General features: G+C 33.4%; 1 protein-coding gene across 1 annotated transcript in view; it reads right to left on the bottom strand.

Moving 5' to 3' along the window:
• The window catches only part of baz2bb (bromodomain adjacent to zinc finger domain, 2Bb), a 140,227-nt gene that overhangs the window by 25,061 nt on the left and 97,725 nt on the right, over positions 1–17,441 (bottom strand). Inside the window, exons 15-27 of the mRNA XM_079821432.1 lie at positions 15,297–15,389; positions 15,162–15,223; positions 14,555–14,620; positions 11,593–11,658; positions 10,972–11,016; positions 10,624–10,650; positions 6,669–6,734; positions 6,315–6,455; positions 5,952–6,206; positions 4,062–4,285; positions 2,902–2,976; positions 2,310–2,541; positions 1,883–1,945 (exon numbers count right to left, since the gene is read on the bottom strand). Of these exons, the coding sequence (XP_079677558.1) occupies positions 1,883–1,945; positions 2,310–2,541; positions 2,902–2,976; positions 4,062–4,285; positions 5,952–6,206; positions 6,315–6,455; positions 6,669–6,734; positions 10,624–10,650; positions 10,972–11,016; positions 11,593–11,658; positions 14,555–14,620; positions 15,162–15,223; positions 15,297–15,389 (1,415 nt within the window). The remainder of the gene's footprint in view (positions 1–1,882; positions 1,946–2,309; positions 2,542–2,901; positions 2,977–4,061; positions 4,286–5,951; positions 6,207–6,314; positions 6,456–6,668; positions 6,735–10,623; positions 10,651–10,971; positions 11,017–11,592; positions 11,659–14,554; positions 14,621–15,161; positions 15,224–15,296; positions 15,390–17,441) is intronic.

The following is a 17,441-nucleotide window of genomic DNA, read 5'->3' as shown; positions in this document are numbered from 1 at the left end:
ATAATATACAGTCACAAAGATCGGACCAATCTTAATCTGCCATTTGCCTAATCCGCCATTTTTTTGTCAGACAAAGCAGTAAAGAGAGTTCGTAGATTAACGTCGGTGGACTTGAGCTTGTAAAACGGTGTGTGCTGACGTCTTTCCGCAGTTGAAACAACATTCCTTCTGAAGTTGATTCATGTTTATTTGATACTATAAATTAACTAGAAGGATCGGTTCACAAGCAGCTTTAACTGAGGCGCTACAGCGACCTGTAACCACACATTAAAGAGACACAAAATGGTATTAATTGTTTGCATTTCTTAAAAAAAAGACAAAATGTTAGAGTTGAGACGGTTTCATATTAAAAGTAACCTGCTCTGTCCTGTCTGTCAGTGTGTTGTCAGTGTCCTCTTTGCTCTTCGATCAGTGTGATGTGTTTTTTACTGCGTGACTCGTGAGGACATGATGAGTGTGTGTGTGTGGTGTTAGAGCGCGGCTTGTCGGACATAGCAACAGTAACTAAAGGGTCTTTGCGAACGGTCAATTCCAATTAAAAGAGACATACCTTCATGTTTAATACTGTAAAGCGGCTTGATTTTAAGCAATCTTGACAGGAGTGCCGAATCGCAGAGCTTGAACAAACATATCCACATCGCTATGATCAGGGGTCCGTTCTTCTAACTCAGTTAGCCGGATTTGATTGTTGATGATTTGGCATGATCTTGGATTGTTTGGTTCTTCGACGCTCATCCTGGACTTGCTGTCATAGCAACAGCTCCAGAAGCTTAAACCTGCTCGCGAGCGGCTTATTTCATGAAAACAGGATTAGATCACATCTTGAGGTGATGCTTAAAATCTGTCCCAGCCACTGCTACTTTATTACAAGAGTTCATTACTGAACCAGGGGCAATAATAATCATTTTAAATAATTATAATATAAAAATATATTTGAAAATATTATTATAATGTTGTGTATAATACTATAGACACAGCCACTTGATTGAGCAGTTTATTTGTGATGTAATAATTACTTTATGATTTTATTGGAGGTTTTCACACATGCTGTACAGTTACTGCATTCATTTAAGTTGTGACGGATATTATGGGATGGCTTGATGCAGCACGGGATGCAGATAACTTGATCTTGACCCTTAATTAATACTGTCACGTAACAAATCTGCTTCAAATTGAATTAAGAATGAAATTACAACATTGAAATAATGTAAAGGGTGTACAAATACTATAAAATCGTGATTATAAATAATTGGGAATCATGTTCATCAAAACAGAGCACATTTCATTTATCTATTATAACTTTTATGTTGGTTTGGTCGTTTCCTTATAAAAGGTCCAGAAATTTGTGTTTTTTTCGTTTTTTAATTTTGTCAAGTTTTTTGCCAGGTGGCTTTTTTAATTGTATGACGTCATTACGTTGGTGTCTTGCCGCCAGCCAATCGCAGCATTGCTGATCGTGGTTTCGAGTATCGATGCATCTGCCCTCTTCAGGGAACACAAGAACGTGCAGTAATCTCAGATAACTTAATCCAATCCGCAAATTCACTAGAGGAACCAAATTAGCCAGACATCAGTTATCACGATTAAAACATCTGTCAGATCATCTCAGATGTATTAAGAGCGGTACGAAGAACGGACGCCGGATAAATGTTCTCACCACTGTCATTTTTGTTGTGTTTATTTTGTTTTTAAGTGGAAAGTGTGCAGCACATCTTAACATATTCCTCTAATCGCTGCTCTCAGCAGTGTGGGTGGAGTCGGAAATCAGGATGTTTACTAACAGTATATGTCAGTACGTCATGTATTTCGAACATATTTTCACACATTTTCAAACTTTTTACACCCATGCATAGAATGAAAAAACCTCGCAGTGAGTATTTACCTTGCTGAGCTTCTCAATCTGTCTCTCCAGCTCCTCAATGCTTGTGGATTGATCACCTTCATCCTGCAAAAAGCAGCTCTTAATACACCGTAACAACACTGAGAGCTGACATGCTACTCAAGTATTGAGCTAAAACAAAGAAGCTTCGTTTTAATTACAGCAGAAACACTGGAGGAAATAATCTTAGGCTTCAGATATTGTGAAGGACATTATGGTCCTTTGAGTCAAAAAGGCAGTTTTGCTATGGAAACACCACAAACGCAAAACTACAGTGTGGAAAAGGGGTATTTACTGACACTAAAGTGAAAAAATGACTAATTCTGAAAATCTGACATCAAACAGATTTACATTTATGCTTATAGCAGATGCTTTTATCTTGCATTCAAGCTAAACAACTTTTCAATTCATGCATTTGATCACGCTCTACCTCATCTTCACACGCCTCGGATTTCTTCCCTTTCTTTCCACCAAAATAGTCTTCGTCTTCATCCTCCTCTCCCTGTTCATCGCTGTCCTCATCTTCCTCATCATCATCATCACTCTCTCCTCCTTTGCGCTTGCGTTTACGGCTGTTCGCAGGCGTACCGACGGCTTGACCCTCCTCTCCTCCAACACTGCTTTCCCGCTTTCCCGTCCTCTTAGCGTAGATGCTCCTCAGTCTGTACAACAACGGCCAAAATAAAGGATGCATTGCAAACTAACCAAAACATCATAGATCACATTATAACTAGATTTGCACATCACTAAAATTTCAGGTGAGTGTAGGTTTTTATTCCGTATAAATGAAATGCTGCAAATTACATTGTTTTTAATGAATATTTTTTAATATTACACCATAGGGTGAGTTAAATGTGATTGCAACAGTGCATCTTTATTTTTGTCAAAAAATAGGAACTGTATATTATGGACCACAGGAAGACTAGTGACCACTATGTGAAAACTAATAAAACTTTGTGTTTCACATTATCAGAGGAAGGAAATGCGTGTGTTTATGTGATGGGCGTAAACAAGTGTCTTACTTCCGCAGGTTCCCCTCAATCACCCATTTGTCTCGTCGCAGGTTGGTCATGCTGTCAATGTTTCTGTCAATCTCACTGAGAAAAGACAACAAAGAAAATTAAATTGCATGCATGAAACCCAACAAAATTATAAGCACCTTCAGAGTTGAGTGGTATGACCAATCTTACATAAATTGTAATTTTATATCAGTAATAGTATATCATGATGCATAGAAAAAAGAAATTCTTCTGAATTTTGTTATTTTCCAGTAAAATTCTTAAACCAAGACACATTTACCTGGAAGCAAAATTACATAATAAAATTGACATATTTCTACATTCGTGGAGGTTTGTAGTTAAAACAAGTAGTAGAACTTTTTTTTATTTAGTTAAATTATGCATGCATTATATATATATTATATATGTATATATTAAAGTGCCCATATTATGAGCTCAATTTTATTTTTGGGGTCTGCTAAAATTAATTTATATTAATATTTTTATTTATATTTTATAACCATTTTTTCACAGTATTTTCCAGTAAAACACAAATAATGTGTATAAAAATCTTTAAACCAAGACACATTTACCTGGAAGCAAAATTACATAAGGTAATACAAATAAAATTGACAGATTCTTACACTTTTGGAGGTTTAAAACAAGAAGTTGAAAAATATTTATTTAGGTTAAATTAATTAATTAATAAACATTATTTAATATATAATATTATTATATTATATAAAAATATTATTTAATATATTATATTATTGTTATATATTTTTATTTATTTATATATTTATATACATTTATAAATATTAATATTATTATATAAAATTTAATATATTATATTATTTTAATATATATATATATATATTTATTTATTTATTTATTTATTTATTTTTTATATATATATATATATATATATTAAATTATATGTATGTATTAAAGTGCCCATATTAGTTCACAATTTTATTTTTGGGGTCTGCTAGAAAACAAGAGGTGTTTCAGGCAAGTGTTTTCTGTTAAACAGATCCACTCTATTTGGCAAGTAACACTTTGAATTCAACGTGAAATTTTAAAGCAGTTTTGGAGTGAAAATGGCTTCTACACCCCAACATCAGTTCTACACCAGTTCCACCATAAGCATGCAGAGCTAATGAAGTGAGATGAGATGAGCGCACCTGACCACAGTCTTGCTGCAGGACAGCTCATTAACCAGGAAGGCCAGTATAGCGGCTTTCTGAGAGGGTGTGTGGGCCTGGAAAGCTTTGGTCTTCAAGCTCTCGGCCAGCGGGGCTAGCTCAGTCAGTCCACAGTGAGCCTCCATATAGATCTGCAGCACCTCGGAGACATTGTGCCGGTTCAAGCCAACGTTAGTCACATGGTCTCCCAGAGCCGTCTTAGCCTGAAATATATTCAAAATACCCAAACAAAAGAACAAAGTGATACAATGAGGAATTTGGTGTGACAAAGGCCGCAAGACAGTGTTCAAAGAGAATTATCATGGTAATGGAAAGGCACGGTTAGGTCGGTTAATTTAAGAGTTTCTTAGAGGGCGCAAAAGGCTTTCTATTAAGACTGTGAACGCATTCGAGATTAGCACAGACAATCTGCTGAGGGGCTGAACTGAATTCTTGCTCTTTATTGGAGAGATATTCGGCTTGAAGCCACAAAGAAAACCACGCTTAAAGAAGAGAGGAGGAACTGATTGTGTGTGAGGAATACACTAGAATCTACAGACTTTAACATGCATGTAAACTTGATGATAAATACATACATAAATAGTACTGTTATATAAACAAGCCTATTTGCTATTTGTCCCAAGTGTAAGGTACAGTAAATGGTTTTCCATGTGTCCTTAATGTGGAAATATATATTTAATAATGTGTGCAATGATGGGAATAACGGCGTTATAGATAAACGGCATTACTAACAGAATAATTTTTTTCAGTAACGAGTAATCAAACGAATGACTGTTTCTCCAGTTACAACGCCGTTAGCGTTACTGAGAAAAAAAAATGTGGCGTTACTATAATTGAGCTCACACACACACACACAGACACACACCTTTGACGCACACGCATATGCACAGTCAGCGATGACAAGTCCAACGACTTCAAAGGTAGCTTTCGCAAACCGGAAGTATAAGCACTACTTTTCCCTCGTTGAGGTGAAAGGTCAGAATGTTTATGTAATGTGCAACTTATGCCCAGGAGGAAAGAGTCTCTCCACGTCGGTGGCAAGTCGTTCTAATCTAATGAAGCGCCTCACATCATCATATGCCACAACACAAAATTAGTGGCTAAAAACCCAGGTGATAACGTGAGCTCCACTACCAAAGGAGTAGTATAGTACTGATAATATTTACAATAATGAATTGAATTTGATAGGCGTCTCTCACATTGTCCCACAGCAACATTACAATAGTGTACATTAATGTACAATGTTTTATAATAGTAATTTATTCTATTTAGTGTTCAATTCATTCATTTAAAATATCTAATATTGAGGGCATCCAAGTTATTTGACATATTTGAACATTTGAAGAAAAAAAAAAGTAACAGTAGTTACTTTCCCTGGTAATTAGTTACTTTTATAATGATGCAACTCAGTTACTAACACAGTTACTATTTGTAAGAAGTAACTAGTAACTATTAATAATTACTTTTTTAAAGTAACGTGCCCAACACTGCATGTGTGTATATATATATATGTGTGTGTGTGTGTGTGTGTGTGTGTGTATGTATGTATGTATGTATGTATGTATACATTAATATATGTGTGTGTGTGTGTGTGTGTGTGTGTGTGTGTGTGTGTGTGTGTGTGTGTGTGTGTGTGTCCATTTTCCATCAATTAACGCTTTGCTTTTTGTAAAGGTAAATAAATATATCAATAAAAATAACGGTTGAGTTTCTCATAATCTCAAAAATCTTCAGATCTGAAGGCTTCTGCTTAAATGCTTGAAATTTCACAACAATTGTGCAGCAAAACATGTGAACTCATTCAGTACCCAGCGTTCAGAGCTGGATCCAGACAAATGTAAGCATCCAGTATAACTGCTCTGCTCTCACCCTGTGTCCTGCAGGGAGTCCCGGGTCACACACCGCAGCAGACAGCATGCGCACCAGCAGGTCCTGGATGAAGCTCATGCTGTCACCCGCGTTCAACAGCCCCGCCTGCAGCACGCCGAGGGACGGCACGTCAGCACTGAGGTCAAACCCCAGGACCTTTCCAAAGCAGCGCAGGAACTGCATCACCATCAGACAGTCTGAGAAACATCCGCCCGGCAACACCAGACCCGCTATCCGGGACAGCCCTGGCAGAGGCTGAACATGGACAAAAGCATAACAAATTATTATAAAACGTACTTAAGTCATATTGCTTAAAGTGTGATGATGCAGAAAAAATTTGCATTGCACAAAAAAGGATTTGACCTTCAGGTCTGACAGACACATGTCTTCATTGGGTTTGTTCAGCTCTTTGGCCATTTCCAGCTCAAGCCGCCTGAGCTCTAGTTTGCGCTCCTTGTTCAATCGTTTCTCATCTCGTTTCTCCTGTTTCAGTCGCTCCTTCTCCTGCAGAAACATGTTTGAAGAGATAAACCTTCAGAGACTGATCCACACATTCATAGTCTGTGAGATTGAGTGAAAGAAGGATCAGAGGAGAAAAGAGACACTACAAGAGAGATGATGAGAGGAAGTAGTGAGTCATGGGAGAGAAACAGATGGAGAACGGAAAAGAGGGGTAAAAGAGAATGATGAAATGATAAAAGGAGCTGTATAACACACCTCAGCTTTCTTCCGGGCCTCCACCGCCTTCATCAACATCACATGCTGCCGGTGTCTCTCCCGCTCCTACAACAAACACTGAGACATTAGAGAAAGAACAAACTAACGGAAGAAGAAAATACAAAAATACACAGGACAAACAAAAGGAGAGAACAATTAAACAAAAGAAAACACAATAACCAAAATAATCAATTACAAGATGGAATGAAAGAAAAAAAACTAAAGAGAACAAACAAAACAAACAAGAAAAAATATAAAAACAAAAGAAAGAAAGAAAGACCGAACAAATGAAAGAAAGAATAAAAGAAAGAGCGAATGAACGAATGAAAGAAAGAACAAACGAACGAAAGAAAGAACAAACAAGCTAAAGAAAGAAAAAAAGATCAACCGACCGAACAAATGAAAAAGAAAGAGCGTACGAATGAAAGAATAAAAGAAAAAAGAAAGAATGAACAAAAGAAACAAATTAATGAAAGAAAGAAAGAAAGAACAAATTAAAGGAGGAAAGAAAGAACGCAAGGAAAGAATAAAAGAACAAATTAAAAAACAAAAGAATGAAAGAAAGAAAGAAAGAAAGAAAGAAAGAAAGAAAGAAAGAAAGAAAGAAAGAAAGAAAGAAAGAAAGAAAGAAAGAAAGAAAGAAAGAATAACCGAACAAATAAAAAAGAAAGAAAGAACAAATGAAAGAAGGAAAGAAAGAAAGAATAAAAGAAAGAACGAACGAAAGAGACAAACGAATGAAAGAAAGAAACAAACAAACTAAAGAAAGAAAGAACAAATGAAAAGAGGAAAGAAAGAACGTAAGGAAAGAATAAAAGAACGAATGAAAAAAAGAATGAAAGAAAGAATGAATGGAAGAACAAACAAACAAAAGAAAGACCAAACAAATAAAGAAAGAACAAACAAACAAACTAAAGAAAGAAAGAACGACTGAACAAATGAAAGAAAGAAAGAACAAATGAAAGGAGGAAAGAAAGAACATAAGGAAAGAATAAAAGAACAAACGAAAGAAACAAATGAAAGAAAGAACAAACGAACAAACTAAAGAAAGAAAGAAAGAAAGAAAGAACAACCGAACAAATGAAAGAAAGAAAGAACGTAAGAAGGAAAGAATAAAAGAACAAAAGAAACAAACAAATGAAAGAAAGAACAAACGAACGAAAGAACAAACAAACTAAAAAAAAAAAATGGAAGAAGGAAAGAATAAAAGAACGAACGAAAGAAACAAACGAATGAAAGAAAGAACAAACAAACAAACAAACAAAAGAAATAAAAAACAAAAGAAAGAAAGAACAAACAAACAAAATAAAGAACAAAAGAAGAACAAATGAACGAAAGAAAGAACAAACAAAAGAAAAAACTAAAAAGAACAAATAAATAAAAAAACAAACAAAACAAAATAAAAGTGCAAAAAAAAAGAACAGAAGAACATCAAATCAAATAAAAAGTAAACAAAAAACAGAGCGAAGATGAACAGATGAAATAAGACACAGAGACGAACTGTACAGTGAACAATGAGCAGCCATCAGACCCTTCACACCATAACAATAACCATAAAGATATCGCTGGAAATATGAACAGCACCACAGCGGCACAGAGAAACGCCATCACTGGAGTCTCTTCATCCAGCTGATAGAAACACTGACAGCCAATCAGAATCCTTCCTGGAGCATTTAAAGAGACAGGCGCACTTATAATAAGCGTTGGTGTGGACGCTAATATAGTTATTGTTCTTGGTGTGAACGGGCCTTGAGACGACAGCAGACCATAATAACAGATCAGTTAACCAGCGCGGGTCAGTTGGTCAGTTCCTAAACATCTGGCAGAAAGTTATTCCAGGTGTTACACATTAAGCCTCGGGTTTCTATGGCAGCTGGAGGTCTTTAGTGCAGGACAGACAGGAAGCAGATCAAGATTCAAACACACAGCAGACTTACAGCGGTTCCCAATCCAACAAACTCTTTACAGCTGCTGAGTGACACGTTATACTTCCCCCAGAGTCTTCAGGAAAGCATTGTATGTATATAAAACAACACACACACGCTTCAGGGGTCGGATGTTCTTGAATATCACGAATGGAAAACAAGCAGGAATCGGAATGAATGTTTATGATGTTGAAGGCTTGATGATGATATGAACCATCGGCACAGGTGGAAATCTTGTGACTGATGTCTGTTACAGATATTAGATTATGACTCTGTTCCAGTACAGTGAGCTGCCTTTAAGACATGAAACCCTCCATCACTAGAGCTCCACATGTGAAGAGGAGACTTCACTCTCAGCTCATTTCAATAGAGTTTAGACAAATGTTGCTAGACTAATGGCTCTCTAATTCACGCGTGAAATATCCAGCACAAACACAATTTTTGAATTGAAATGAATTGGATTCAACTACTTTTGTAAATAATTTTCAGTACTGTATGGCAGTGTTGCTATCTTCTTAACTAAAACTGCTAAACTTATACTAAAAATGGGTTTAAAATAAATAAAAAAATTAATTAATTGATAAATAAATTATACAAATATATATAGGAAATAATTTTCAATTTAACAAAAAAAAATTATATATATATATATATTTATTATTATTAAATAATTCCTTCATTCATTTAATTTTTTTAAAAATGTCTTTATTAGTTAATATAAATGTTTTTAATATATATATAATCATTATAATAAATAATACGAGATGATATATATATATATATATTTTTTATAATTCCTTCACTCTATAAAAAATGTTTTTTTAATTAATTAATTAATATATATATATATATATATATATATATATATATATATATATATATATATATATATATATATATATATATATATATATATATATATATATATATATATATATATATATATATATATATATATATATATATATATATATATATATATATATATATATATATATATATATATATATATATATATTTATTTATATAATTATTTAATAAATAATAACAAATATTAAAATATATGTATAATATTTTAATTTGCATACATACACATACATATATATATATATATATATATATATATATATATATATATATATATATATATATATATATATATATATATATACACACACACTGTATCTCTTTTTATTTGTTTTTTATTATTATTAAATAATTCCTTTATTCATTCATTAATACATTTTTTTAAATTGTATTTATTTTTATTTTTTTATAAATAAATAATATACATTCTTTTATAAATAATACAAAATATTCATTTAGTAAAACTTTAACTAATTGTAATTTGCATATATATATGTGCATATATATTTATATTAAATATATTATAAATTAAATGTATTATATATTTCCTACTAATTTATTCCCTACTTTATATCCCTAAATATATAAATAAATCACAAAGTAATAAAAATAAATAAAATAAGGCTAAATAGAAATATTTAAAAAAATATGGTAACACTTTATTGTAGTCTCCTTTTTACACGTAATTACAATAAATTGTGCATAATAACACACAACTAACCATAACCTACAGTAAGTACATGTAGTTAACAATTATTACTCCATACTTAAATAGATAATTACCCTGTAACAAGGACACCTTAAAATGATTAAAGACTCAAATTAAAATGAAAACTGAAAATATTAATTCAAAATATGAATAAATACTATATTCCTTTCTCTGCAAATGATATATGCAATGCTGTCCAAGAACACGTCTCAAAAGACTTATGCTTTGTTTCTATGATGCCTTAAAATAGGCAGCTCACTGGGTTTTGGAAAAGAGCCAGACGAAAAGATTTCTCTCTCGTTTGGCAAGCAGATGAAAGCAGATGCAGGGCATTGTCATGCAAGAGGAATGTGAGCGAAGTCCAAGCGGTAAGTCACATGTGCAACATGGAGCAAAACACCCCAATCAAGCATTTCACAATGTGTTAGATGTTCAAAAGTAAACATACCCATACCATATCTAGTCTATGTCTCTCCAACTCCTGGCAGAGAGAGTTGGCAAAGGCAAGAACAAAAATAAATAAATCAATGCAACTCCCCATTACAGTGATTACCCACAATGCATTTAGAGGAATAGCTGAGCCAAAAAAGAACATAAAAATAATCAAATGACAGAAGAGTTTTCATTTTTGGCTCAGTGACTCCTTTAAAATAATCATATAAAAGAATAAGAGCAGAGAGTTGAGGCATTATTGTGTGAAATACTGTGTGTGTGTGTGTGTGTGTGTGTGTGTGTGTGTGTGTGTGTGTGTGTGTGTGTGTGTGTGTGTGTGTGTGTGTGTGTGAAGAGGGTTTGCTCATACCTGGTGCTTCAGGATGATGGCCTGCTGTCGACGGAGCTCCTTCTCCTTCAGACAGAGAGAAAATAAATGAAAACGGCCTTCTTTCCATTAGTGAGATGGGAGAGGGAAAGAGATGCAGATGGAGGGATGTCATAAACAGATAGGATTGTCTGCATTTATTTCCGCAGTATATTGAAATGGCTGGGTTTTGATTGACAGGCGTATGGTCGGGTGGCACCTGAGTGTTAATGTAAAATGAAAAATGGCGTCTCGGGTCTCACTCAATCTGTGTGTGTAACTGACGGAAATGCATCCAAATGGATATAAAATGTGCCCTAAGAATATGAAAAAACAGTGTCATCCAATATTTCAACTGAATCATTTGAAAACTATTTCTCAATCATCGCTGTTATCTATAAATCAAACCACCAACATGGTGTATTTTTTCCTGAGTAACATCTATCTGACCGTGCACTGTTTGGACTTATTTTTAATAAGGTAACGGATCCAATTAGGATTGGAAACTATGGGAGAAAACATGGAATGACATGAACAGGTCTTATGGCAGGTGAAAGAGACATCCGATATTCAGAAGAAATGCTTCAGTAAATTAATAAACACATCAATTACTAAAATAAAAACCTTTATTCGTTTTTCAGCTTCTAGTATTTTGGCGTTGGCAGCCTCTTCCTTCTTTCTTCTTTTAGCCTGTGAACATAAACAGACATTATATTACTTAATACAATATTAATATAACATAATTCATTCATATAATTAATTTAATATAATATAATATAATTAATATAATAAATATAATATAATATAATATAATATAATATAATAATATAATTAATATAATTTAATATAATTTAATATAATTTAATATAATATAATTAATATAATATAATTAAAATAATATAATATAAAATAATTCATATAATAATATAACATAATATAATACAACATAACATAATATATAATATAACATAATATAACAATATAAAATAATGCATATAATATAATATAACAATATAATATAACAATATAAAATAATTCATATAATATAATATAACAATATAATATAACATACTATAAAATAATTAATATAATAATATAATATCACATAATATAACATCATACTCTAACACAATATAATATAACATAATATAGAATAAAATAATTAATATAATAATATAATATAATAACAATGTAATATAACATAATATAACAATATAATATAACATAATATAGAATAAAATAATTAATATAATATAGTTAATATAATATAATATAATATAACATAATATAAAATAATATATAATATAATTAATATAATAATAATATAATATAACATAATATAAAGCAATTAATATAAAATAATTAATATAATATAACATAATATAACATATCATACTCTAACACAATATAATATAACATAATATAGAATAAAATAATTAATATAGTATAATTAATATAAAAATATAATAACGTAATATAACATAATATAACAATATAATATAACATTATATAAAATAATTAATATAATATAGTTAATATAATAATATAATATAACATAATATAAAATAATATATAATATAATAATATAATATAACATAATATAAAGTAATTAATATAATGTAATTAATATAACAATATAATATAATATAACATAATATAATAATTAACAATTTAATATGAAAACATTTGACATAAGTTATGACAACTTCACCAATAAGTGTAGTACAGTATGAATTAGAGAATTAAAAAAAAAGCATATCAATATTTGTCATATTTCTGATGACATTTGATAGACATTCCATATTTTAGTTTTTTATTGAAACGGCTTAAAAGGATGACTTTGCCCCAATCAGAGGAAACCTCATTCAAACCAGTGTCATTATAGAGAAGCAGATCTAAAATGTTTAGTTTAAGAAGTATAAAATTCTAGTTAAAATAATCAAAAGAAATTTCAGCCCTAGAGACAAAATGTATATTCATTAGATAATCGATTAAAAAATAAAATGCTCAAATAAAACTGTTGAACCTCTTCTTGGAAGAAACGACTGATTAATATTACAAGCTTGTGCTTCAATCAAGATGACAATCCCTTCTGTCCCAGTACATTCAAATGAAAAAACACAAGCAGAGCTTTAAAATTACCTTAAACCCTGAAAGAATCAATTAAATTCACATTAAAATGATTGCGAGTAGTCGCAGTTAGGCTTGATTAACCCACCGTGTCAGTGTGAAACATGGTCATAGTGTGAACTGCTCGTCTTAAGACTGATGTGGATGCTTCAGGAGGAATATTTGTTCAGTTTTAGTGCCACTATCTGACTGGAGACAAAAGAGGTCTCTAATATACACATTATCTGATTAAATATCAGTTTGTTTGGTTTTTTAATGCTATGCCAGCTTCAGTGACTATTTTCATGGTGAGAAAAATGTATGGTAAAACTATATCAGGTTTATGCAATTCATTTTTGCTAAAAACTCAAACTATATTTGGCTTCTCACAGGGTTCAAACCAGCACAATCTAATAAAACACACTTCAGGGATATGGGTTTTGACAGAAAGAACATGCTTGTGGATCTTCTCCTAATGTTAAAAACTTGTGTCATCCAGGAATGGCCTAATCTGCAACAGGAATAAACAATCTGCTCCCATCAGTTTGAGAATTGCTAGAAACTTCTTCTGATTAAAGTTAAAGACACACGTCAGTCATTATTTACTACCGTTTCCCACAAGTCATCAAAACTGATGACAAAACTGGCTTTTCAAACACTTTCCACTGCATTTCAAATAGTTTGTAAACTAAAATGTTAGTTTTGCATTTATTATAAATATTTAATTTATAATACTTAAGTATTTAATTTGAAATATTTATAACACACGCGCGCGCACGCGCAAGCGCACACGCACACGCACACACACACCTATTTTGGTTTTGCATGTAGATCATTTATGTTTGTTTTATAATCATACTATTTTTAAAGCATTTAATTGTACTGTACATACACTTTTCAAATATATATATTTATATATAAATATTTGTATATATATTTACATAAATGGAAAGCTTTACACATAGTACACTACCAATCAGACTGTTTTTTTGTTGTTGTTGTTGAAAGAAATGAATAGTTTTATCCAGCTAGGATGCATTAAACTGATCAAACGTGACCGTAAAGACATTTATAATGTCATAAGCTTTCCATTTCAGATCAATGCTGTTCTTTTGAACTTTCTATTCGTCAAAGAATCTGTTTTCAACATTGATAATAATCATAAATGTTTCAAATCGTCATATTAGAATGATTTCTGAAGGATCATGTGACTCTGAAGACTGGAGTAATGATGATAAACTCAGCTTTGATCACAGGAATATATTACACTTTACTATATATCCACATAGAAAGCTGTTATTATAAATAAAAAAATATTTCACAATATTACTGATTTTACTGTATTTTTAATCAAATAAACGCAGCCTTGGTGAGCAGAAGAATCCTTATTTTAAAAAGCATGAAAAAATCTTTTGAAAGGTATAATTAAAAAATGACATTTATACCATTTCACAATCTAAACTTTTTTTCGACGTACCTCAAAAATCTGCCGAGCACGGAGTTCCTTCTCCATACGGACCTGCTGGATTCTCTTGAACTTTTCCTGTGGAAAAAGCCGGGAATGAGAGACGAATGAACTGCGGTCTGGATTTTTTCAGTGATGAAATGTGAAGCCACGGGTATTTTATGCATCGATACATAAATGCTTATCCCAAGTGTCAAAAGCAACGATGTACACACTAAACACAAACAGGCCCCACTTTATATTAGGTGGCCTTAAGTACTATGTACTTACTGTGTTCAAATTGTATTGCAAAACACCTTTGCTGATATTGAGGTGGGATACGGGTAGAGTTAGGGACAGGTGTGGTGGGATGGGGAAGTTTAAGGGTATGGTTAGGTGTAAGGGAAGGGCCAACTGTGTAATTACAAATGTAACTACAGAAATTAATTACAGACGTAATTACATGCAGGTATTTTTAAAATGTAAGTACAATGTACAAACATGTATGTACACAATAAGTGCATTGTATCAAATGATTAATTAAAATGTTAGTACATAGTAGTTAAGGCCACCTAATATAAAGTGGGTCCCACAAACATGAAACAACAGGAGAAAGTGTGGCCATCGGCTGATTTCTGACCTGCTGTTTCAGAATCTTCATTTGTTCCTTGTGTTTCCGCCGCTCCTCTGCTGCCATGATGGCTGAAAGTTCAGAGGAAAATGTTGAGCAGATTTAGAAAGTGTACCCGAAACATCTTAAAAACCTCGCGCTCACCTTGCTGTCTCCTGGCCTCTTTGGCTGCTCGTGCCAGCGCCTGCTTTTCCAGCTTACGCATCAGCTTCATCTGAGCCGCCTGCCGTGCGATTTCTGCCAGACACGCGAGATCTTCAGAGCTAAACTATCATCAGCAATTCTACACAACTTCAACTATACACCTTATTTTACAACGAGGAAATGAGCCATTTTCCTTGAATGTGCCAGACTCCAGATTCATTATATATAAATACAAGAATTGCAGTAACCAGTAAAACTATTTGCATCACAAACCAGTGTGTTTAACCCTCTAGGCGCCAGGGTCGAGTTTACTCGAAAAGATGTGGCACTGAATAAAACCAAGGGGGAAATCCTACACCCGGAAAGCGTACCTTCCATAAGGGCCGCCGTTGCTGACCAAGCCATCACCAGCTGTTAGCATCCCATTGACTCCCATTCATTCTGGCCTCACTTTGACAGTGAATATCTTTACATCTGAGGCGTTTAAAGACTCCATTTGTCCATTGTTTATTTCTAAACAAACACGACAATGTATAAAAGGCTCCATTACCTTGTATCTGACACTATCGCCCCGTTGAAGCGGTTTATGTAAAATATAGGCTAACGATTTGCTTCATAACCACGCGACCGTGTCGCGTTGAGCAAATTACCGTATAGACCCGAGGAGAAGCTCGCAGGCAATCTTTTACTGTCTATGAGGCAATCGGGGGGACGTGGAGGCATAAAGTCCGATAAAGTCAAGGGAGAAGCATGGGGAGAAGCCCATAGAGAGCCAAAAGCAACGGGACAAAATATTTCAACAACATGATTCAGATTTGACTTTGCACAACTACTAGAAGACTTGCCACTGTCAGACAGGTTGCTCACGTCACATCTACGTTGTCAATCCCCCTGGAGCAACATGGAGTAAAGTGCCTTGCTCAAGGACACACTGGTGGTGACCGCTGGGATCGAACCAGCAACCTTCTGCGTATCAGTTCCAGGGTTTAACCCACTGGACCACCATCTCACTTGTCAAGCTCAGTCTGAGGCCGCTCAGCCTTCAGGAAGTGTGTGCTTCTACCTGACTTCAATTTTTCTCTGTGAAGTCTATGGGGTCGCTGTGTCCATTTATTTTACTGTCCATGAATAAAACGTCCGATTTTGTCAAATAGGGTGTCAAATTTCGTTCGCCCTCCCCTCCACTAGATGGCAGACATGTCATACTCCATCCCTGACTCAAAAAAGCACCATGCTTCTATACAAAATCTTCGAGCAAGAGCGCATTGAATCAGTGCGAACAAAAGCGGAGCTAGTGTGCGAGTGAGCCATTTTATCAGAGCAATATTATCAACGTCAGCGAGTATTTGCATTAGATTATTATTATTATTATTATTTTCTAATGGCATCAATAAAGCTTACCCAAAATGAAGTGTTGGGTCTTCTATTCGCGGACCCTAATTCTGAAGGGGAATATCTGCCTTCAGAAGATGACATGATTCTGAAAGTGAAAGTATAGCCCTACACCAAGCACAGACGGTCAATCCTTTGCCCAATGTCAGATGTGGAAATAATGTTTCCTAATGTTTCAATGTTTCCTGAGTGTTCATCGCGAAGTTAGCAGACGTGTTAGTGTTGTGGGGAACGAGACGGGAGATTTTTACCGTGCTAGCCATGAAGCTTTGTCTTCTGACCGTGTGCCTCTCCGCAATCGAGTGAGCTTTTGAACTAAACTTGTGTTTGTGTGTCATTTGAATAATATATATGTGCCCCATACATGGAATCAGAGTGCCTACTGTATGTAGTAAATGGAAAATCTCCACAGCATTCGGTCTGTTTCTACCATTTATTAGTAATGATTTACACAGTTGAGCATTCAGTATTGTGCAATATAGCATAGAGAAGGTGAGGGACATTTTGGGGGCAAAGAAGTGCTCCATTTTATCATTTAAACATGCGACTTTTCATTAAAATTCTATAATCCACGATGTCCACCACCGTATGACATCATAATATGCAAATTAAATGTGAAAATTTAATCCCTATATAAACTTTGGGTTATCCTTAATCCTTCTCTAATTTATGGAAAGTCTCTATCTTTTATCACTTTTAAGATAAAGCCTTTTGAAATTAAGATGTCAAAATCGAACGTTTTAGGAAAAAACC

Source organism: Gobio gobio (assembly GCF_949357685.1).
Source record: "Gobio gobio genome assembly, chromosome: 7".
Classification (NCBI taxonomy): domain Eukaryota; kingdom Metazoa; phylum Chordata; class Actinopteri; order Cypriniformes; family Gobionidae; genus Gobio; species Gobio gobio.
This window is presented reverse-complemented; position numbering and strand designations above follow the sequence as displayed.